The following is a 24,006-nucleotide window of genomic DNA, read 5'->3' as shown; positions in this document are numbered from 1 at the left end:
CTGCTTTGATTTACTTTCCTCTCCCTCTTCTTACCCATTTGTGTTTCCCTTTTCCTTCTCCATACTACGGCTTTCACCAAATTCCCCCTCCTGTTAGTGCCTTCCCACATCCTCTCCTCTATTCACTCCCTGGCTCGCCCCTTTTACACGACTTTCTCCTCTCTTTTCTCATTTCATGTCCACCGCCTGTCCCTTTCATCCCATTTCCCTCCTTCTCAGACTCCAATAGTGGATGAAAACTTTGCCCGGCCGACTCAGAGGGGAAAAATTATTCACGAGTCTCTTTAATCACCCTCCATCAGTCTCGTGCTGAATCACCCTCTGAGTGTGTCGTGGGATTAGTTCTGCTGTGAGCGTCTTGTTCCGCTCTGGAGGTCAGCATATGGTTCAGCTCTCTGCTGTAATTGGGCTTTTAAACCACAAAATATGAAATGAAACATCCTGCAGTTAAAAGCGGCGTTGTTTTTGCAGCATGTGGCGCATTATTGGTCACAACCTGAAATCAGATCTTACAAACCAAAGCTAATCTGTATTTTTTTTCTCCCTCCAAGTAGCCACACCAGTGCGTGGTGTGTTGTACAAATTGGAGTCTTTGAGCTACAGCATGCTTTTCATGGTGTTGTGGGAGCAGTGAGGTGCAAGTTGAATCTTAATAGGATTTCTGCATTCTTTACATGCTCACTGCTCAGTATTCTGTCTGTGATTCCTTATTCAGAAAAGACAGAAAATGGAATGCAAATAAACTTTTCATCACCATTCAGCAAATGCATTTATTCATTTGGAAGATGCTTTTATGTGAAGTGAGGTACACGTGATGTATTGTACAACAGAAGGAAGTGGGTTTCAACTAATCCTCTTATTTATGTCCACTTTCTATGTGTGTATGTGTGTGTGTGTGTGTGTGTGTGTGTGTGTCTGTGTCTGTGTGTGTGGTTGCTTTATTGATGAATATTTATTAAATGTTGTGTTGTGGTTTTTGCGTCATGGAACATTACTTTATATTGTGAAGCGGATCTTGATCTTAGTTTCACAGTTGTTGAATCGTAAAATTCTGTTATTATCTCCTGAACTACTAAAGATACAGACATCATTACATTAGGGAGAAACATTAGGCCTTGGTGGAGGTACTGTATGTTCTCTCTTCTTGTTTCTTAATTGATCTTCCCCTGTTGTCGCCCAGTTTTCCCGAAACTGATCAGTGGGGGGGGGGGGGCGGCCCTCACAGTGTAAACAGAGCCTGTGTGCACCCCTGGTTTCAGATCGGCACAGACTTCTATCGGTTTCTTCCTTGAGCCTTGAGCCGTCTCCTAACCTTCCATCAGGTTTTGGTTCAAAACTCCAAATCAAACAAACCAACCATCAGACGAAGTTCACATTTATTACTCCTCAAGGACCTGAGGAAAGATACACTTATTCTCTGGTGCTTTATACTAATAAAAGGTTTTTCAAGAAAGGAAGTAATCCCGCAGACTTCCCCTGCTGTGATTTAACGGCAATACCAGCAGCCTTGTTTGACTGTCACTGCACAGGATGTACTGTGCCCGGGTGTTACAAAGTTCCTTTTTAGGGAATAAAGTCGCTCTCCCAAAGAGCGAACTCCGGGATGTTCATCTGAAGCAGATGCAGAGCAGCGTCATCCGTCTCGCACTCTGCTCGCTCTCTTTGTGTGTCTTTCTAAAGTGCAGAGCTTCACTGGCGTCAAAAGTTTTTGTACGACTAAACTCGAGTCTGTGGAGACTTTTGTTATCAGTTCAACTTTTCAGTAATAATATCAGAATTGTCATACAACTACTGGAGTATTCACATTTCTGTTACATTGGTTAAACAAATGTGCTGCCGTATTCCCAAAAAAATATTCACAGTTACTGTAAATCTAAATTGTATAGATTATTACAAATATGTTTAGATTTCTGTAAATGCTACATATTGAATGCATATTGTACTATATATAATAGATATATGCTTGTACTGTATAGATGTATTTTGGTGTGGAATATGAACCTTCAACCTCCAAAGTCCCTCATAAGAAGTCTACATGAAATGGCAACATTTTTTAAAACCTCCACATGGTCTTGGTCAAATAAACATTATATGTGTTATGTAAGTAAGGCTTCTCTTTGTGTTCCTGTAAGCACAGCACTGGGCTTAAAATGGCCCATACCATGATTAATAATGAGTATATAAGTACATTAAAATGATGAATAATTCATAAATGATACAGTCGATAGTGTGTGTGTGTGTGTATGTGTGTGTGTGTGTGTATGTCTGCATGTCCTCCATTTCCTTCTTCAGAAGGTGAGCCAGGGTCAAGCTCATCAATATTTATGAGGCACAACACAGAATACTTGCTCTTCATAGGCCTATCACCAATGCAGTAGTGAATGAATATACATCAGAAAATGAGCTGAGCACCACTAGCGGTAAGCTGAATAAAGTGGAGGAGGCCCCTGGACTTCAGTATACTGTATACATCATTTTAAAAAGTGCTAATATGAGTAAATTAAGATGAACATTAAGACTCCACAGGCTCCCGAACCTCCAGAACTGTCATAAAACATACCTAAAAGAGCGAGAGCGCCGCGTTTCGTAAAGCTTGCACAGATCGATTTGTTGATTGTCAGATTGTCTTTACCAAACCGGGTTAGATTAACAGTTTTTGAAGTGAATGTCTTTCATCCCAGAACCAACTTTAAAAATAACAGCTATAGGCTTTCTGCTTTTAAAAATAGTGTAGTAGAATTTTTGTATTAAAGTGGTACAGTCTAATAGTTCCTGACAAATGAAAACCTTCCCTGTGTGTGTGGGCGTGTGTGAGAACGTGCACAGTAGAATATATAGAATAGCAACACTGCAGTGAATGCAAGTTAAGGTTGTTGGAACATATTAATGGGTATTAACTGCTGCAAATGTCTTGAGTCACAGCAGATGATTCAGCTAGTTGCTTTCAGCTCATCGGTGATGAATATTCATCATCCAGGCAGCTCGGCCACTAACAAGCTAGTGTTCTGGTTTGTGTCAAATGAATATTTATCAACGTGCCCCCGGCCCACCTACAAAACTCTATACATACACTGTGCATGTAGATAATAATGGATGTGTGTTTCTCTGTTCAGTCTGTTTGCAAACAAAGCACAGGTGCTTCTTTCTTTGCTGCTGTCTGATCGTAATTAGAGGAGCACAGCTGTCGTCTGCACCTCTACTGACCCCTTCCTTTCTTTTTGTTACAACTCTATTGATCCGTCTTGTTAAGGCCTTGGCGGCAGAACAAGCCACGAGCATATCCAAATCCACTATCTTGTCATCCGGGAAGCGATCTCTCGATTTGATCGCCCAGATGAAAGCGGGACGAGTGGTGTGACTCCCAGGTTAGCAGCCAGCAAAACGGATATCAATTTAGCGAGTTGATTGTTGTAATCAAAGCTATGATAGGAGACCCTGATCCACATTGCGATGCTGCGTTTGTCTGGTCGGCGTCATCTGTTTCAAGTGGCAGAGTTTTGTCTCATGTGGAAGGAGACAATAAAACAGGTGATGTTTCTCAGCGTCGCGCCAGCTGCTCGCCGGATGAAAGCGAATGCCATTTTTATTCCTAGAGCTGAAAGCCAGTCGAGAGCACTTGGCTATTTTGTCTCTGCACCATCAAATCTGTGATCGACACAAAGGCCAGGTTTTCTAAGATTTGTTGGCCAACTGTTTACCAGCTTTGTTGTATCGAGTGGTGAACACAACAACTAGTGGTTGTTTGGCAGGTCTCCCAGAACTACATGAGCACAAAACGTCAGATCCTAAAAAAACGTTTCAAATCAAAGATCTCAGGAGTCAATTGTCTGACTGCAGGATGCAACCCTGTGGTTATTTGGTGAATAACTTCAGCAGAAAAGTTAGCAAACTATCACTACAAATACAGAGTGATTGTGACTTTGCGGGCACAAACACACATCGGGTATGTGTGTGAAAACTTTACGCAACCCTTAAACACAGATGCGCTAAGCCACAAGTTTCCTTTTGAAGAACTTACTGATACTCCATAGGCGACATATAGCCCAGCTCCTACCTGTGGCCGCGAGCTCTGTGTAGCCACCGGGAGAGTGAGATAATGAATACAAGCGGCTGAAATGAGTCAGGAAGGAATCTGGAAAACAAATCAAGGAAGAGGGACATCTGGACTCAGGGTGCCGCCTCTGCAACGCCGACCTGATAAGCAGCTGAAAAAACAGCCACTTACCCAGCAACTTCAACATACTTGTTTCATTACCTGACTTTAAAACATGTGTAGCCCTTAAAATAACCACCAAAAACTCCTAGATATGTTAATGTAACATTATTTAATCAGGAGGGCGTTATGAAACACTTTGGCAAAGCAATAATTTCATTTTTATCCACGCTGCAGTTATTCCCACACAGCTGGCAGCCCACAGTCAGATGGGGGAGGTGAAATTCTCTCTCTCTCTCTCTCTCACTCTCTCTCTCTCTCTCTCTCTCTCTCTCTCTCTCTCTCTCTCTCTCTCTTACGAAGACATTTCCTCTGAAATGGGGCCGCGGAGTAAAACGCTGGGCTTTCTTTAGAGGAAAGGAACTTTTTTCTCTTTGAACTAGCTGATCAATGAGATAGGGATCTCGTGGTCAATGTTCCTCTCTGCTAAAAGGCACCGTGGGATCTGCCCACTTTATCTTTATCACCGCTCTGCGTCATCTCCGGCCGCAGGGACCCGACGCAGGCTCATTACTACCACAAATAGAGACGGGGCTGCACTGGATGAGCAGGCAGCAGGGGGATGAAGATGGTATCCGACGTCTCGTGCCTTCCAATCTTCTACCTCTACCCCCGCCTGAAGGTTTTTTCTCCCTTTTCCGGACTCCAACAGCTGGCCTCCCAAACCTCCCATAAACCTTTTGGTTTGATAAGGGATCAGGTAGAGGAAATAGAGCACCACCTGCCCTCCTCCATCTCCCTGCCACCCTCTAGCACCGCCGTTGCCAACTCCACCGCCACTTCACATTTGGCGTGACACCTGCTGACTGATAGACGATGGCTCCGGCAGCATCTGTTCTCGCCCCGCGCCCCGGCCAACCGCCATTCTCTGGCTCGCGATTGGTTCGTTTCAGCCAGGCGCCACGCTCTCCGCTCCCATTGGTTGGTTCTGTGCGATCTCCAAGCTGATTAGCTGTGTCTGCCATTTCAAAGTAAATGAACTATCCTGCGACCGGCTCCAGCTAACCTCGTGTTCAATCCACCGAGACCGAATGGCTGCTGTCCACTTGGCCACGTCGCTAAGTGGTTCAAGGGCAGTCCAGGGTCTCTGCCAAGCATGTGTTGTGTACTAATTGATAGCCAGGTCAACATGTGCTAATGTAAATGAGTCTCTTCAAACATCACCGCTACTAACTTTGCTAGTGCCATGCCTGACACATTCCAAGACCCATAAATGTCCGGCGGTACTTTACTAAGCAGAGTTTTGTCCTGCTGCCTGTTTGAGGACAAGCCAACAGATGTAGTTGCTCATTATATCTCTGCTTTCCATATGGCGCCACTGCATATCCACCTCCTTTTTATCTCCCCTCAGTCTACGAGAACCCAGCAGGCTCCCGTTAGGTTCACTGAGGACAGGCAGCAGAATGACTGGAGCTGCAGAATGATTCGGGCAGCCCACAGCTTGTTGAACCGGAGGGAAGGGGAATTGGGTTTCGGCTTCATTCCCACCCTCCTCACTAACCCCAGGTCATTTGAAACTGATCCGATTGAACGTTTTTCCATAGATAAAGAGATTATTGGTGAGCGTTTCGACCAAGGAGGTAGAAACTCCTGGATTTTTTCACAGAGCAGACTCACAGCTTGGCAGTGCGGTGATGCGTGGGCGTGTTTTATTCTTCCTTTTAACAGGAAATCTTTGCAGATCAGAGCTCTGTGTGGCTGCAATTAACACAAGATCTTTGAGAGCACATTGTAATTGGGTGAATTGTGTTTTTTTCTTTTTGCTGCCTTCGTTTTGCCTTACCTACTGTGCGCGCAAGAGTGTGTGTGTGTGCGCTTCCCGTGCAAAGCCAGTGTCCTTTGAGAGCTTCCTCATTAAACGCCTGTCAGGCCTCTGTCTGCAGACCTGTCAGCCTTTCTGTCACACCGCAAGAAAGTACACTTACTCACACACACCCGCATTCACACACACACATCCACCTACACGTATAACACATATATACAGTATATACCCTACAAGAACACATTGTCAAGCTGGGGAATGTGTGAGTTTAGAGAGAGCAGACCGACCATTTCTTTGAGGTACAAACACCTTCAGAGAGAAAAGGTAAAGATTTGTGTCTTGGGTCAATGGGCTGCAGCGCTGTGCCAACACAGTACACACACACTTACGAATGTACTTGTTAAGTGACTATCAGGTTTACTACAGTACCTGTACTACAAAGTCTCGGCAATAATCGTTTGACAACATAATGAATGTTCATGAACACACACACACACCAACAAGTGTTCTAGTTACTTTTTTACCTTGAAATATGCTCAGGTCTCATTTTCATCCACTGCAGTGTTTTGTGTAATGTAGTCCTGGAGATGTTTGCCTGTGTTTGTGCGTTTTCAAGTCAACCAAGTACTTCATATCGGTCACTTCAATGAAAAAGATAGTTTATATCCAGAAACGTACAGATAAGCAGAAAATTTAAAATTAACGTGAAGATGCATGTGCAGATGGAGCAGAACTATACAGAAGTATAAAGTATAAAGTATAAAGTATAAAGCAGAACTTTACACACTGAACACAGCAGGAATGAGTCTTGGCTGCAGTTTTTGATGGCATCCTCTAAATAATAGATAAGAGTCACGATACTCTCCACTTTACCTTTAAATGCAATCGCAAGCCAACCAAGACCAAACCACAAACAGAGAGGTGAGTGCCGGTGGATTGCCCGAAGCTGTGAGGCTCAGATTTCACACGGCTAAACGCAATGACACCATTTAACGAGCACCGATTGCAACCCCGTCTGCATGAAATTGTGTCTCTTTTTTCCATCCCTTTCACCGTTTACCTGGCTGTCACTCACTCCTTCGCTCCCTCGTGTCTGCCTGTCCTTCCTTGCACTCGAGCTCTTCTCTCCCTTTAATCACCCACTCTCCTGCACCCCGATAGCACCTACTCTTCATCGCTGGACCTTCGCCCTGCACCGCAGTCACCGTTGCGTTTGGGATCTGTTTACAGTGATGACGCCTGATCATTAAAAGCAGAGGGGTTACCTCAGGCTTATGTGTGTGCCTGAAATTCGCTCCTCCACGCAGGTTTCTGATGTAATTAGCTTCACTCCCACACTATTAGTTCCGCGGCCTCAAGCAGACGCATTGTAAATATCGCCAATCAAATTTGGATTTTCAGCTCATTTAAAAGTATCAACAGGTTGTTTGTGTCAAATCATTTTTTAATTTGCCTCATCTCATTAGATAAAGAGCATTGTTTTTTATATTATCTGCTGTTTCCGCTCATAATATTGCAGGGAAGACCCCAGTGTTCATGCACGATGATTCAGGCTCTTTCTGTTTTTACACTTTGCATTAACACACATCCTTCTTATCTGGATGCTGCCTGCATTGTGATAAAATCTCAGTAGATTGGCTCATACTGTATTCAAGCCCATCCTCCCCTCCTCCTCCCTCACAGCCCTCAGGACTGAGAGTGAAGAAAGAAGCACCCAGAAAGGTTTCAGGGAGCCATTTTAGTTGTGTTTTGTGAAAATGAATGGATTTTTAATTATATTATAACCCATTAATGCAAAATGAATGCTGGAATTCCGCCGAGCCTGTGAGCATCTTACTCTGGTAATGACTGGATAATCTTGATGTGCTTTGAAAATGGAGATCAACTCCTTTCACATCATCATATTTTGAAGGATTAAGGTTGTTTTTGCCCTCAGTTTGTGCTGAATACAGTAGGGTGACAGCACACAGCACGCCTGTTTCAAGGATCAGAGCTCTGTAGTGGCCCCATATTGGGTTGCTCCAACAGTCACATGGCAGGTTCAGCCCCGCCCACTTGTCCCTCACCATTGAAAGAATAATGAATGTGATATTTGAGGCAATTACAGCCAGGGGGCGCTGACGCTGTCAGAAGTAGAAACAGTATTTTGCAACGCTTCCTCTTGAGTCTCTTATCTGTTTCATCATCTTTTTATACTGAGGCCTTTAACCTGTTTTCTCCTGTTTCCTTCCATTGCATGCTTTGAAAGTGAAATGATTGGCACTTAGGTATTGTTTACCTCTGACACCTGGTCAACCTGTGACAGAGCTCTGGCAGTGTGATACCATAACAACAACAACAACAACAACACATGAAATATTCATATTTCAGGCATGTACACTGTGTCAGGAAGTTGTGACTGTGGTGAAGATGAATGGCAGCGATTTGACCCCAGCAGAAGGCAGAAAACGGATTGGATCTCAGACTACAATACAGCCAAACCATGCAGGGACCAATTAAGAGTGAGAAACTGAATCCCAACAAAAGCCACAAACTTTAGTAAAATGTGAAATTATGCAGAGCTGGGAAACGTGCACCCTGTGGATAAAGAGCCACTTCATTTTCAATTAATTTCACTACTTTTTCATCATTGTATTGTTCAATGAGCATGATCTGCTTTTCCTATTATCCATGTTTTGGGAGGATTGGTAGCGACCAGCACACTGGAAAACCTCCTTCACAAAAAGATCACACAGTTCAACTCTGCACTCAGTGAACAACCTTGTAATACGTGCAAAGTTTGCTTCTCTGGCCCAGCAAACTTTGTGTTTTGAGGCAGATTGAAAGTGAAAGTGATGCTGCTGTTTGGTTCAGAGTGTCTTTGAAGCGACGCCCCGCAAAGCCAAGCGTGCTGTAAGTGCGAAATGTTTTTGCTTTTTACTCAGGCACTTGCTGTTCGTGGCAGATAAGTAGTCGGCGTAGTCACTTTGATGTTTATGAAGCCCCGCTGTTCAACACGTTGAGAGCGACGTTCTTTACCTTGATTGTTCCTGTTGTAATTCAGCCTTGATTCAAAAGCACTTTGTCACGCGTCAGTGTGATGAGGACGGCAGTTGCCACCATTTCACTGCTGGAGTCTAAAGCCTTTTCTGTAGTTTTACTCTTAAATGTTTGCTTTTATCTTAAAAGCTGCACTGTGAATATATTTTAAATTATATTTTAAACTATTTTTATTTAGATGATTTACTTGTTTGTTTAAATGGTTAAATGTAATGTTTCTGACATATCTGACTGACAGCTATAGAAAATGTTGCAGAAATTAATCCTTCAAAATTTTTTTAAACCATTTTAAAAACATGATTATGGAAAGTTCTTAAAAGTAAAAGAAGACCTTTTTCTATTTTTTCTATTTTTCAAGAACACATTTATATAATAAGTGGTAATAATATTTAATGACTGTATCATCACTTCATCACATCCTGCCAGGCCTTGCTGTAAGCTAATTAGTGGTGTGACAGACGCAATGCTGAATGAAAAGTGTAACTTTTCAAACTGTCACTATCTTTACATGCACATGTCCCCTATATGATGGTTCTGGCTGTACTTCAAATAAAGCAAACATGTGAGTAAGTGAGATGTACAGTACACGTGGGTGGAATTACAAGGATTATGCTTACTTACTTACTTACTTACTTACTTTGTTGGCAGTGAAATTCGACCATTACATGTGTGAATGTATTGTGTGAGTGAATCTTTAAGAATCTGATGAATGGTATGAAAGGTTTTTTTGGAATAAATGTAAGGATTAAAAGTTGAAAGTAAATGCTGACTTTAAAGATAAGAACTAAATTACTCATTCTCTCCCTCACTGCATTTATATATGCAAACAGTTAACCGGTGTCTTCTGTGCTGTGATTAAGCCAGAAATGCGGCAAAAATGTATACAAGACAGACTTAATAACACTCTACCGTTCACTGAATACATATGACTTATAACATTTGCATGCCAGAGTATATTGATGTACAGGTGTATAACCCAGGTGCAGTACTCGGCTGGGATTTATGTTTTATGAATTTAATTACAATGGGGGCGCGTACGAGGTCTTGGAGAGAAAGTCAAAGATGATGACTGACACTGTGGAGAAAATGCAGATTAAAAGCGTATGTGAATCTGAAGGTTTGGCAGTAAACTTTCCCAGGCAAAGTTATCTCAATTATACTTTCAGTGTGAGTCTGGCCTTCTTGCTGCATAATTTAAGACTTAGTGCCAAGTCATTTCCGAGTGAAGCCAACATTTCTGAAACAATGGTGTCCAGCTTGCCAGTGGAGTAGAAGAGGCAAGTCTATGTTTCTACATCCATGTGTGTAAGAAAGCTCAAATGTGTTTGTCTAAGCTGCTTTTCTCGGATCCCTGCTGCCACAGATGCAGCCCATCAAACCAAGCATTGGTTTTCTTAGCGGAAAGGATCCTGGGACGACGCTTTACAGTGCTTAAAGAGGAGGAAGGAAAAGGGAACAAGTACTAATACAAGTGTGGCAAACTACAGAAAACGAATGTGGCGTGCAAGGAAAAAGAGGAGTGAGAAATGGTAGAAAAGCTGTACAAGAGGGAAGATGGAAAACACCTGCAGAGTTGCTCGTTTCCCCAGTGTGGTGCGCAGCCATTACCCGAGTTCTAAGGCTCCTGGTGAGGAATGGATGGCGTTTCAGCCGGGGCTGTCAGTCGTGGCCGCGCCCCCATCCATCCAGACGCCAAGGGACTCCATTACAGCCTGATGGGCAGGGATGGAAAACCAATCGAGGGGATATGTGGACGGATGGGAAGGTGGCACATGGCGTGCTGGGAAGCGCGCGGACAGGCAATCTGCCCATGATGAAGAGGTTCTCTTTCCTGTTCCCAAACCCACCATGTCCTCCCCCATCCCCTTCAAGCCCCACTGCACTCCAGCACAACACCTCACTGACTGACCAACTAACAGCTGCCACGCTCGCTCCCGCTCGTGTTCTCTGTCACCCCTAACTGCCTGCCCGACTGTCTGCCTGAACAAGTGGTAAGCAAAACCCATGTTGAGCCTGATCTTATCTACTAAACAGGTCTTATAAAAGGCTGATGTGATCTTCCCTTCAGCAAAGAGTTTGAACTTTAACCCTTTAGGAAGACCAGGACATTCAGTGTCTGCGCCAAATCTTATTAATTAATCCATCCATTCTATAGACTATGGACCAAACAAGTGGACACCAAATGTCTCCAGAAGGCAACAACTTACAAAGAAGCGATCTCACGGGTCGAGTTTGGACGTAAATGACCTGAAAATCAGGAAATTTGATGAAAATGGACGGATGATCACTTTGCTTGGCTTTTTCTGAAGTTTTGGCAGTTTGTGAGTACTGTGTTTTGGTTCTTCACTTCCTCTGTGACAGCGATGAGTTAGCATTAGACGTACAGTTCCTGTTAGCGCAGACGCAGGCGGCATGGAGCGCATTGTTAGACAAACAAATCAAAGCCCTGAACAGAACTTTTGAGTTGTTAGCACTGAGCTCTGTACGCCTCTCAATTGGTCTGGGATGAAAGCTTTGTGTCTGTATCGATTCTCACTGAAGGCTCAGCTGGTCTCCTTCGCTTTACTTCCTCTGACTCATTTTTCCCTCGGCGCAGCACAAAGGCAAACAAGGATGCCTGAATGCATACTCTTCCAAACAAAGACAAAAGTGGGCAACACAGAAGGGTTTGTCCGCTCGTTCAATCAGTTACGTCAACGCTCTTACTGTGATTCGTCCATTACAGAAGAAAGTGAACATTTCTTTGCCTTTGAAACAACCGCAGGGTACAAATCCGTGGACTCGCTGTACTTCAGGTGTTATTGCGTTGTCACCGCACAAAAATCGGAGCAAAATAATGTTGAGTCTTTGAGTTTAGACACTTTTTGACAATTAAGCAAGGCAAGGTAGCCCCTGGGTTTAGAACCTGGAACCTAAGGATCAAAGACACACACTTGCAAATAAGCAATCACCAAACTTTGCAGCATTTTCTTAAGTCTAAGCTTGACTTTTAAGCTAAAATGAGCTCTCATCCATTTCTCTGCACCTGAATGTGTAAGACTTCTCCCTAGACATGAAGTTTGATCTAATTAAATTAAGATCCATTCTGTTCTCTCCAGTATTGCAACCCTATGTTAAGATCTGAAAAAGTAAGCAACATTCAGCTTTGGACCCATGTCATGCGCAAAGCGAGAGGCCCATGAGATGTTAAGGCTGTAACTAATCAAAGCTGAAGTGTTGACACTCGTGTGTTTGAATTATGCCACAAAGCACCTAATTGAAAACTGTGGAAGAATTCTCGCTCAAAATAGCAGCGAGAAGTGAAGTGCTCGCTTTGTGATGCAGTTCCAGTAATTGCAGATTAAAATGTTAATGAAGACTCAAAGCGTGGAAGACGGTTCGTTTTAAATGAGGTCAGACCCCGTCACTCACACAGACACAAAGGCTAGGGGAGTAGAAGCAGTCAGAAAATGATAGCAAACGTGCTTTTTTGTCATCCAGATGTACAGGTGTGCCTAAATAACACAATAGTTTGATTTGGGTGAAGGAAGTAGCTGAGAAAGAGCTTCTTTTCTGAGCAGTGTGAACCCCAGACCAGATTCATGTTCAATCTTTGGCTATGTGACAGTTTACATGGTGAAGATAAACACAGACTATGGCTACAAGAGATGACAGTCAGGGGGAGGTGGAGGGAGATGTGCTAATGAAGTGCTAATGTGTTCGATAATACTTTATACAAGGAATCTTCCATCCGAGCTAAGATTGAGGGAAAGTATTGCGAATTAGCAGTTTCCAGGAAGATTGCACAGCGTGAGTGGAGCCTCACTTTAACTATCGTTAAGGCAATTGTCTGAAGCATTGTCGAACTCTTTTGTTTGACTGTGTGTGACCCTCAGAGGTCACCTGACTCATGAATCTGTGAGATGAAGAGACCAATCAGACCAGAATCAAAGGCATGAAAAGCAAACTGAACCCTTTCAAGAGCTCTGGTGTAAGTTCCAAGTGTGAACTGTGACCTCACAACCATGACAGTGAACCATCCAGACAAAGAATCATTAAATCATTTAAGCCTTTAAAGGTTCTCCCTTGATTTGTGAACATCATCCAGCCTTTCCAGTGTGGCTGTCATTCATTCATTAGACGATGTGTTGTGTTTGCATGTGTGTGTGCTCTGATTGTGAAAAGCATTGATCTGTGGAAACGGTGTTCCTTGTTCCCAGGTGGCAAGTGTCTTATTAAGAAATGTGGTTTGTTCACAGCGGTGTAACATTCGTCTGTTTTGAGGTGCAGACTTCATCTCTGCGTGAGCTTCCTTGCCTCCCTCAGTTGTTGGTGACAAATCTGTGTATTCTGAATATTCCCATTAGCACGCTCACATTAGCACGCACGCACACACACACACACACACACACACACACACACACACACACACTCACCCCTTGGGTTATCCCTGCCTGCAATTTATTATAACAGATTAAACTGATTTTCTCTGAGCCATTCTTTCTGTTTCTTCTGCCTGTCTGCTGGCATTGTACTATTTTTATTCTAAAGTTCACACACACAAACACACACATTTCCCTTTATATTATCTGTTTTATGGCTGTCCTGGCTGCGGACGCCTGCTGCATTTCAATCTTTAACTGGAATAAGAAATAAGAATCAAATGGTTCGAAGCCAAACAGATTTCCATGAGACCGATGAATGCCAAGCTTCCCTTTCTGTTTCCGTCCAGGTTCCGTACGTGAAGGTTGCTCCAGAGGACATACTGAAGGTTCAATTCCCACGCTTCACCACTCTGGACATGCGGCCAACCAACACAGACATCAGCCTGGCCGTGGCGAGCCTGCTCACCTTCTTCAATGGCACCACTGCCTGTCTCATCTGCGCGCAGGCTGACTGTGAGTATTTTATTCAAGCAGAACACACACACTTTCACATACACACACTTTGCCGTGGATGTTATTCCGTGCGCCGTGTCAGCAGACATCAAAAGGATCAACTGTAGAATTATCATATTTACTCTAGTACGCCTCACACTTTTATATATTTACATAAATCTCCAATCAGTCCATTTTAGAGCAATAGCAGGTTCCATTGTTGCATTCTGATTTGGCGGCGTGATGGTTTTGTTGACATTTGGATTACTGATGGGAATTTTTCTGTATTCGTATTATCCAGTATAAACAAATGAGAAAGGTCAAACAAACTGATGAACAAATAACATTTCCACAAATGAAGGACAATTCTGCAGCTCTGTGTGTGTGCATATCTCATATTCAGAGTGTGAGGAGGAAATACATGCAGATGTTGCTAACTCCAATATTTACATTGAAATGCTGGATTAAATAAAGTAACCGTAAAGTGAATGTAATTACCATATTTACAAAACTTGGATTTCTTGCCTTGATTGTAGGAAGGTAGAAGTTTTATCGCGCCTGTAAAAGTGTTTAGAAACAGACTGGTGATGATGTCGTCGTGTCTGTGAGAGGTTTGCAGTGATCCGATGTCGACCTCACCGGATCCTTGATGAAAGTTATTTTCCAAAATAGACGGGGAGCTCAAGTCACAGCTTGTTCCCACCTTGTAATTACAAGTCCTTGGACAAAGACACAGCGACCCGAGCTGCAACGGCCCGCCTTTTCTCCTAATTATCGAGTTTCGGAGTACGGAAATGGTCACGAGAAAGTAGCCTGGAGACGGCGACGAGTCAATCCTAGTCGCACCTTTCCTGACTCTCATCCTCTCGGTGCTTCTTTGAAGTTGATTCACAACCTCCAGGATCCACTTGTTTGTTTGAAAGCTGCGTGTGTCTAATGCAGGTTTGATCAAAGACAGGGAGATGTTGGATTTGATTAGATTTGCTGAAATTGTAAGGAATCAGGGAGAATTAACGTCTCAGAGGAAACATATACATAACCCATTACATCTGCAGGGGTCGGAAATATGCGCTGATTTGTTCTTCCACTCTGCCTGTCAGTCACTCTTCAGCATTGTTTGTGTGCCCTGTTTTCCCACAGAGATTTGATTAATACAGCAGCAGAATGAACAGTGATAACTTGTGAACCTCGGGCGCCCTCTGACTTCAATATTGGTTCAGGAGTTTAGAGAAAATAACCTCATTTCGACATTACTTCCCTCCGGTTGTGTGTGGGCGTGCATGCAAGCGAGCAAGCGAAGGGAAGGTCCTTATTCTGTGTCAGTGGGCTAAGAGAGGTCTGGAAAGGAAATGAAAAGGAATTAAATGAACGGAGATGAGAGGTGATGAGGAGGAGAGAGAGGGAATCAGGAGTGATGAGGGAGCGGAGGGGAAGGGAGTAAGATATGAGGGAGAGCTGGTGAGAGGCATAATGGAGAGGAGAGGAGGGCACCGTTTTGGAATTACATGTTGGCAACAGGAGGGAGACAGAACAGGAAATGACATCGCTGTAGTGGTTGGCCCCCACAACTTGACCCTCATTCATTCAATACAAAATGTCGCATCTCTGTACTGTGCGTGTGTGTGAGTGTGTGTGCCCCTCCCTGACAACTCACAGTCAGTCGCAGCAGGGTTGGCAGTCTGCCGTCGATGGCTCGTCCACGTGTGCCAGCCTCATTAATCACCTGCAGCAGTGACAGCCTAATAGAGCGTGGCCAATTCATGAATATTCTCCGGCTGTGTTCCGAGGACCCGTAGTGGAGGCGGGGACGTGCCCAAAGGTATGGCACACACACCGGGGCGGACATTAATCAGGCCGCGGAACTGTAACGGGACTGGAACACTTGTCTTCCTCTGAGGAGGTTGTGTTTGCGCCTGAAGCCTGTAGGTTCTTTGTTTTTTTTCATTGTTAGCTGAGCAAACATCCCAGACATAAGCTTATCTCGCTGTGATGTTTGTGGCCAAAATCCCCAGATCATAAGACAACCTTTAGCATGTTCACAACGTTGACACACACTCCCACTCCACACTAGTCCCAACTCAGACCTGACTACTAATGTCAATAGCACGACAGAAAACAAGAAACAGAGTCTGACTTTACCATTGGCTAAACTCAAAAGGTTTTGAACCAAAACCTGGGGTGGAATCTCAAAATGCTTTGTGTATTTGTGTGTGTGGTAGCAGCACATCATCCTCACATCATATCATAACAAGGCTTATTCGGCCTTGGTGGAGGTACATATGCACCTTCTTGGGTGGCCAGGTTGTGTGGTTGTGGCATTTGGTAAATGAAAGTGCACACATCAAAGACCTGCATAAAAGTCAGCTGCCTGCACACACACACACACACACACACACACACACACACACACATACGTTCACTCACACTGTAATACAACTGCAGCAGTGTGGTTTCATTAGAGGGGAGATTGGTACAGCTGTCACTAACATCTGGCAGCTGTGAAAATGGAGTGGAGCTGCAGTGCAGGTACAGTGATTCTTATTCCAGCAAAGCAGGATCTTTCTGCACCACTGTTCTAGTCTCAAGTTACTGTGGAAGCTCAATGTATACATCAAAGAAAATAGATCCCACCTGATTACCCACGATTGTTACTCACTTACGTGTCACTGAGGGCGTTTTCACAATCAGCCGGTTAAGGGTTTGTTTCCTCCTCAGTGTGTCTATCGATCCATTGATTGATCTAGAACAGGGGAGGGTTGCATGTGTTTAATGCTCAAATGTGACTGCAGTATTTTGTTTCATATGTTAGCAACTTAAAACCATTAAACTCAGCAAATGTAAGATTATACCTTTGATTATCCATAGCAAAGGTGTAAAAGGTGTTAACATATCAAACTTAGCTTCACGGATTCAGATTCATAATTGAAATAAATGAAACCAAAACCAAACTGTGTAAACAAAATGGATTTTTTAAGTACATAAATTAAGATATCATTCAGTTTATTACAGCATCTCAGAGTAACTTGTTTTCTGACAAGCCGTATCTGAGGTTCAGTAATAGCACAAATAATGTCCAAACCTCGTCTGGTAGATCCAAATATGTCAAAATTGTCAAACCATCATCTGGTAATCATGGTTTCTCCTTAGCGCCACTCAAATCCATCACTGTTTTGCGTCTTGCTTGGAATCTGATCAAACGGTCAACAGGCTAAAGACCCGATAAATAAAGTTTCCCAAGTTTTCACATAGTCTGTCTAGATTCATCTGGCCTACAGCAGGAAAGCACCTACTGCAGAATGTCAATCATCCCCATGTTGCCTCTGCACGACACCATAATGAGGGCCCTCCCAATGCCGTGGCGAAGGAGTGGAAACCTACGCGACAATGGCTCAATAGGAGTTTGAGTCTGAGGATCGGAAAATGTTCAGTTTGGCGACCTTAAGAATTCATCTCTGCATTTTGTAGACTCCATTGTTCTATTGACCTTCTGAGTGGTTTGCTTCGAGTGAGTGAGACAGCTGGATGAGGACCTCCAATTTTGAGGCCATGATCCTCTTCTGGAAAAAGAGTAGCTTGTGCTCTTCAGGTGGGGAGTGAGCTGCTGCCCTAAGTGAAGGTGTTAAAGTATCACGGGGGCCAGGCTGGGGCTTGACGGGCCTGAAACCCTCCTGAAACTCTGAGGTGTTTCTGTGGACGCAGATTGCAAGCAACTAAGCATTGAGAGTGACGGATGAAGCTACACAAGATAGAACGGGTTTGACCTCATTGAATCCTAGACAGTGATATGTTGCCAACGGACCCACATGTCCACCCGCCTGCGGTCAAACGTCACCACAAGCTGTTACATCACTGTCATCCTGTCATAGATGCTGTGTGACAGGGACCTGATCTCAACGCATTCGGATCAGATGGCCTTGACTACGTCGCATTCTACAAACATTTGCGTTTGAACTCGGTATACAGATAAGAATCACGCATTCATGCATACTGTAGTGTGAAGGGAGCCTTATTCTAGAGTAAATCGATTGTCACTGTTGAAGTATCCTAAGATTTATGTACAGAAATTGGTTCAGTCACATATCAGCTCTAACATTTGCACCAATCATACATTTAAAGACTCTAAGCCAATGCAACAATCTCTGTCGAATTGATTGTTGTTGTTCTTTGTTTTGAATTCTAATCCGCGTCCTGTACCAATAGACGTGGTTATTATATTAAATCCTTTTCACTGTGCAACATCTTTTCCTGGTGTGTGCATCATAATGAGTATTGTCTTTCAACTGAGGTGAACAAATATATTTAAAAGAGAGAAGTTTTGAATCCTAGCAACAAGATTCCAATTAAACATACCACAGGCGTTTGACTTCCTACATAACTAAGATCCTCCTCCTCTAATTATTTGACCTCACATCCAAGGGTTCTGTCTCAGAGTTATGAAAGATTACAAATGCAAAGCACTTCTGTAGGTTTTCACAGTGCAACATTCATTCTCTCTCCTATCTAGCTAAGGTTGCCTGGCATCAAGTCCCGCAGGGTTCCTAGGGCTCAGTTGCTGTCTCCATGGATGCTCCATGTTCACACTGTCAACATGTTATCAGTGTAATTCAGGTGCAAGACATGATTCAGTGCCTTCAATTTTCAACGTGCACAGGGAATTGTAAGAAGGAATCGGAGTGACAGGATAAGAGTAACAGAGGCAGATATTTTTAGCAATGATCAAAGTAATTATGTTGTTTCCAGTAATTATGATGGAATGGAATACGGTGATGTCAGTCATCAAGGTGACAATAGTGGAGTGCAGATAGATGGAGGCGGCATCAAATAGCTTCGTTTGCTCTCTGATGTGGATGTAGTGAAGTTGTTTTCTGGGTTTCTGCAAATCAATCACCAGCGTGTTATTGTGGATGCAGACCCTTATTAAGAACATTATTTACAAAACATCTCAGAGGTTAGAAGAGCTTCTTGTCTCAGTGTGATTCTGAGTAACTATACCATCATGTATTCATCTCCAACACATTGGATTACTCTAATGCCCTTTTTTTTGTTTTGTTTTGAACGCATTACTCCCACACTCACATTCCCTCATTACCTCTCAAAGTGCTTCTTACTGTTGATACAGCTGTTAATGGTTTTGCACCTGATTAAGTCTCTGGTATCCTTACTGTTCTGAGAATGAAATAAAAAACAGGTGAATCATTTGAGCAATTGCTTCTGTGGGCCCGATTCAGAGTTGTGTTTGGACTTCAAGCTTATTGGAGATGTTAAACGCATCTCATTTTGTTTGGATAAGCGATCCAAATGCAAAGCTGTTGCCTTTGCTGGCCTCCAAAATGTGATCAGAGCGATTGACTGCTCACATAAATCAGTGGGCCATTCCCCGCTCTTCCCAGTGAGGGTGAAACATGGAACAAATGTCGCAGTGTTTATTCATGACTCTGTGTTTCTAATATCCGACTTCCAAAATGACATTGTGGTATTTGGCGTGATTGAAATGTTTGTCACATCGTTTAGAGGCCATCCTTAAAGCCCTCGTTGTGCAGCAACAAGAGCTGGGCCCTGTTTTGTATTTACTCTCCCTCTCTCTTTTGTACCCATCTAATAAAACCAAATAAAAGGACAGTAATTAGGATTTATAATCTTAGACTGTATCCTCTCTGAGATTTCTTCACACAAAACTTACTGACCTGAATAGCGTCCTTGCCCCTCTACCTTTTTCTAAAGGTTTTTCATGCCGCCACTTTTCATACAATAACCACACTCCAGCCCAGGAACACAGAAATGAATGTCAGTGTGACGAAGCAATGGAACTGCTTTCTTTAAAAAGAACGAGAACAATCAGCATCAGCGTGCTGTGACTGACTGCCTCTCAAGTAGGGAGAGAGAGAGAGAGCGAGAGAGAGCCATCTGTTGCTCACACATACACACACACACACACACACACACCTTCAGCCACAGACAAAGACCCAAAGCCTTGATGTTGGCCTCATGTTATCTTCATCATTATTCATAACTTCGCCTGTGGCAGTGAGGCCTCGTTTTTTGACTTTTCCTGCCTTCGGGTCCATTATGTTAAAACGGCGAGAGCTCGTATGAGGACATGCCAAGTGATGTCACATTCCTAATAACCCTGTAAGATTATATATTGTAGATTGTACACACAGCAGGCAAGCACCGGCTCTGTGGGGGAAAAGACTCATAGTTTACTTTGTATACACACAAATACACAATCCCACAAAACATCTTATTTACTTCCCACAAGTCGAAGGACAGAATGGCAAAGTTTTTATTCAGCTGCTTCGTCTTATTCATTTGATTGAAACTGGGTCAAACAAACATCGAGGGAACAACACGGCAGCTTTAAAGCTCCACAGATCTAGACTCCCCTCTGAATCCTGTGCAGACAGAATACCAACGAGAATACCACCGCCTTCTGCTGTATGTGTGGGTGGCTGTGTGAGCGAGTGTGTGTGTAGGGGTCACATTTATTGCAACATACTGTCACAAACTAACTGAGCAGGCTTTAGGGCAGGAGGGCGATCCAGTTGAAGCTATTGTGAGTTTGCCTGAGTTATTCGCAGGCGGCGGCCAAGAACGATTATGATTCACAAGAGCGCAGAAAAGCACAGCGAGGTAGAGCGAGACAAACACAGGCTGATAAAGTGCTACGGCAACAGGCTGAGAGACAAGCGGGCGCGCCGGCATAATTACAGAAGCTATTAGACGCCAAGCCGGAGACGGCACCGTACTGTAGCTTAGCGTTAATGTGCAAGAAAATGACAGTGGTGAAATGGCCTGTCACCATGGCAAAACTCACATCAGCTTGCTTGTGTGTTACAGAAATTAAAGCTCCTTGTCATTTCATTCCCCATTCTGATATAATATTGTTTTTATGACTTAAACACATTATTGCCATATTACCAGGGTGAGGCAACTGTGACAAGTGTTGACACACAGCAGCAGAGTGACCTGGTGTGTTTTTCCCCCTATTTCACGCCTAAGAAATGACTTACAGGGGGCCAAGAGTCGATTTCGTCAAGAGGTTAGAGGACTTTTTACAATTGGCAAGTACAATATCATCCTGAAAAAAGGCTAAATTAGACCAGGCTAATTTCAGGATGGTAGCGCTCAGGAACAGCCAGGAGAGTAGAGTTTTCGCCAATCAAAGTGCAGACAGAAAGTGCTGGAATCTTTGGCTGCTAAAACATTTTTTTCCGCTTTTCCATTTTCCACTTTGTTCGCAGGTCGTTTCCAACACTCCAGCGCTGCTACCCTGGAGGGAAATCATTTTTGTGATTAGAATTGAAAGTAAAATGTCTCTTTCCTCACTTTTGACATTCATACTTTGCGATTCCTACTTTTTTCTTGAAATTGTTATCATTTGAGTCTGTGGTGAAGTAAAACTAACTATTTGCGATTTGTGCTAAAGCATTTCGGCTATGATACACAATTTTAACCACTGTTACATACTGTACCTCTTGATCTGCTGTGGGCCAAGTTACTGCAGCTTCAACAACAACAAAAACAAATAATCTGAGTAGTCATTTGTACTCGAGCACACAAATAACAAACAAGTATGTATTTGGACACAGTAGGACCCTGTAACCTCTCTGGGTTTGGCAGTACACAGGTACAAAGTGACTGGCATCGAGCTGCCTGGATGCATTTTCATTAAGTCAGCTGCATTTTAATTAAGTTAAATCCCGCTTATGTTGGGAGAGACAAATTCCCTGATACCATGGGACAGAATACAAGAGAAATTGCTGAAATGTCTCTTTGTGTTTAATGGTGTGACAATAAGTACAGTTAAAGGTAATCAGTCAGTTTGTTGTGCATGAGAGAGTTATATGGATTCTTTTGTCTCATAATTAAGCCAGAAAAAAACAAATCAGGGACTTTTGTTTGTATTTGAAGACAGAATGTATAGAAAAGTTCCTTCACAGCCTGCATGTGTTTAACTTTGACTAACTTAATCCATTATCACCTTTCACGAAGAAAAGATCTATCTTACAATAATCTTCTTATGTGTTCCGTGTGTGTGTCTGTGTGTGTGTTACCGGCAGGCTTATTGAACCTGGAGCAGCTCCTCAGGCAGTTCCTTATCTCCAAGGAGACGCTGTCGGTGCGCATGCTTGACGACAGCCACGACCCCACCCCCCTCCTGAAGGAGATACGAGACGACAAGACCGCCACCATCATCGTGGACGCCAATGCCACCATGTCGCACGTCATTTTGGAACGGGTTAGTGTGTCTCTCGCTAAGATGCTGTTATGTCTGCACCAATGCTTCGTCTTATTCCCCCGTCTCCAGTACTTGCTGTCTATCCATTCACCTTTATGCGTCTAAAACATCTCAGGGAAACGTACGTGGAAATGGCCTACAGCAAGACATGTAAAAGGCTAAAAGTGATGGTATACAGAGAATGTTAGTTTTGAATGTTTCAAGCTGTGGAATTAGAGGTTGGATTGCGTTTGAATACAGCACTTGACCAGTAACCCTTTAATTCAGTAATGAAGTGATGTGAAGCTTTTTGCTTTTTTTAGTCGTGGTCGTGGCTTAAACAATGTAGCGACAGAACACCAAAGAGTCCCAAAACCAAAGGCAAATGAAATGAGGAAACCTTGTCAAACAAACCTGCTACATCAAATTATATGGAGGAAAGCATTAAATTGAGTATTATCCTGTGACAAATCGTATATAAGTGAGAATTCTACACAGTTGAGTGGATTAGCGTGAGACTCAAAATGAAGCCAGACTAATGCCATGCATAATAAGGATCAAAACACGCTGGTTGATACGTCGGTGAGGAGAACTGTATGGACTAATTATGTCATATCTAAGCCTGTCAACCCTTACAAACCCATAATGTTCACATTCTGCCCATTCACAGTCTGGACCGGCTTATTTATAAACTCATAATTGGTCTAGACCGAATTTTTAAGGTTCCCAGCACAGACAAAAAAACTTCTTCATCTTCCGCTCCTGGTACATTCTGGTAATTATCGTCTGTGGGCTTTGTTAAAATGCCCTTTGATACTTAAACATAATGATGCCCGTGTCTTTGGTTGGAGACGCGCAGCGCTCGGTTTGTAAAGAGCCTTGATTGCGTCGCTAAAGGTGATCACACAAGCCGAGGCAGAGTGTTTGGCGGGAGCATATGGCCCGCTGGTAATTAATACACAGCTCATTATTCCTGGAAGACGATGGATGGATGGTGGGAGTGGAGCCGACAACAGCAAGTAGGAAGAGGAGGAGGAGGAGGGTCGGCGGGTGGGAGATGAAGATGAGGGGCAGAGAGGTTTCGCCTTCTTTCTTTTCTCCTCCCTTGTTCCCCTGCTTATGTTCTGCATCTCGTCACAGCAATCGGTCCCAATCACTCATCTCAATCAAGCGTTCAGGATGCCATCGGTGGTCACGCAGTCGCCATAGCAACCCTTGGCCACAGACTAGCGGTATCCACAGTTGGATAACCCTCTCTCTCTCTCTCTCTCTCTCTCTCTCTCTCTCTTTCTTTCTCCCTCTCTCTTTCTCCCTCTCTCTTTCTCGGTCTCTCTTCCCCCTTCTTCGTCCGCCACTTCTGCATTGGTTCAGAGCCCATCTCCTTCTCCTTTCTCCTTCACCCTCTGTCTCTCCTCAATCCTTGCGGTGGATTGTACATCATCGTTCTTTCTCTCCACCTTTTGTCTCCCTTATGTTTTATGCAGTTGTGCCCCTCTGGCCCATTTAATCATTTGGTGGAAAGTTATGATTCCCTGCGCCTCATGAGCATTGCCCAGTTAGCAAACAGACAACGACGCTGTGGTCAAGAGCTAGGAGTCATTGTGATGATAAGAGCGCTAAGCTCCCTCCAGAGGGATCAAATCATCTCTCGCCATGCAAGACATCCCCCCGTATTTGTCTGTTTACATCTTCCATCAAACCGTGGTCAGACAAAGGTCTCGGTCTCCAAGGGTTCAGCATTCAGACGGGTTTAGGTCAGCAGTGTTCACGCTCTGAATGTAATCTCCTTCAGTCAGGCCTCTGCCGTTGTGCACAGCTGTATGGAATCATAAGGGGATAGATCATGAGCCCAGTATATGAGGGCATCATAAACCCTGTGCACTTTGTTCAAAGACACCATTTGGACAACAAACAGAAG

General features: G+C 43.6%; 1 protein-coding gene across 1 annotated transcript in view; it reads left to right on the top strand.

Annotated features, from left to right (window-relative positions):
- grik4 (glutamate receptor, ionotropic, kainate 4) overlaps window positions 1-24,006 on the top strand; it is a 184,138-nt gene that overhangs the window by 95,590 nt on the left and 64,542 nt on the right. Inside the window, exons 5-6 of the mRNA XM_076145889.1 lie at window positions 13,726-13,891; window positions 21,931-22,109. Coding sequence (XP_076002004.1) covers window positions 13,726-13,891; window positions 21,931-22,109 — 345 coding nt within the window. The remainder of the gene's footprint in view (window positions 1-13,725; window positions 13,892-21,930; window positions 22,110-24,006) is intronic.

The sequence above is a fragment of the Genypterus blacodes genome, unplaced genomic scaffold (assembly GCF_046128005.1).
Source record: "Genypterus blacodes isolate CSIRO-AG114 ecotype Tasmania unplaced genomic scaffold, CSIRO-AGI_Gbla_v1 ptg000032l_1, whole genome shotgun sequence".
NCBI lineage: Eukaryota > Metazoa > Chordata > Actinopteri > Ophidiiformes > Ophidiidae > Genypterus > Genypterus blacodes.
The sequence above is the reverse complement of the archived record's forward strand: the minus strand, read 5'-3'. Positions and strand labels throughout refer to the sequence as shown.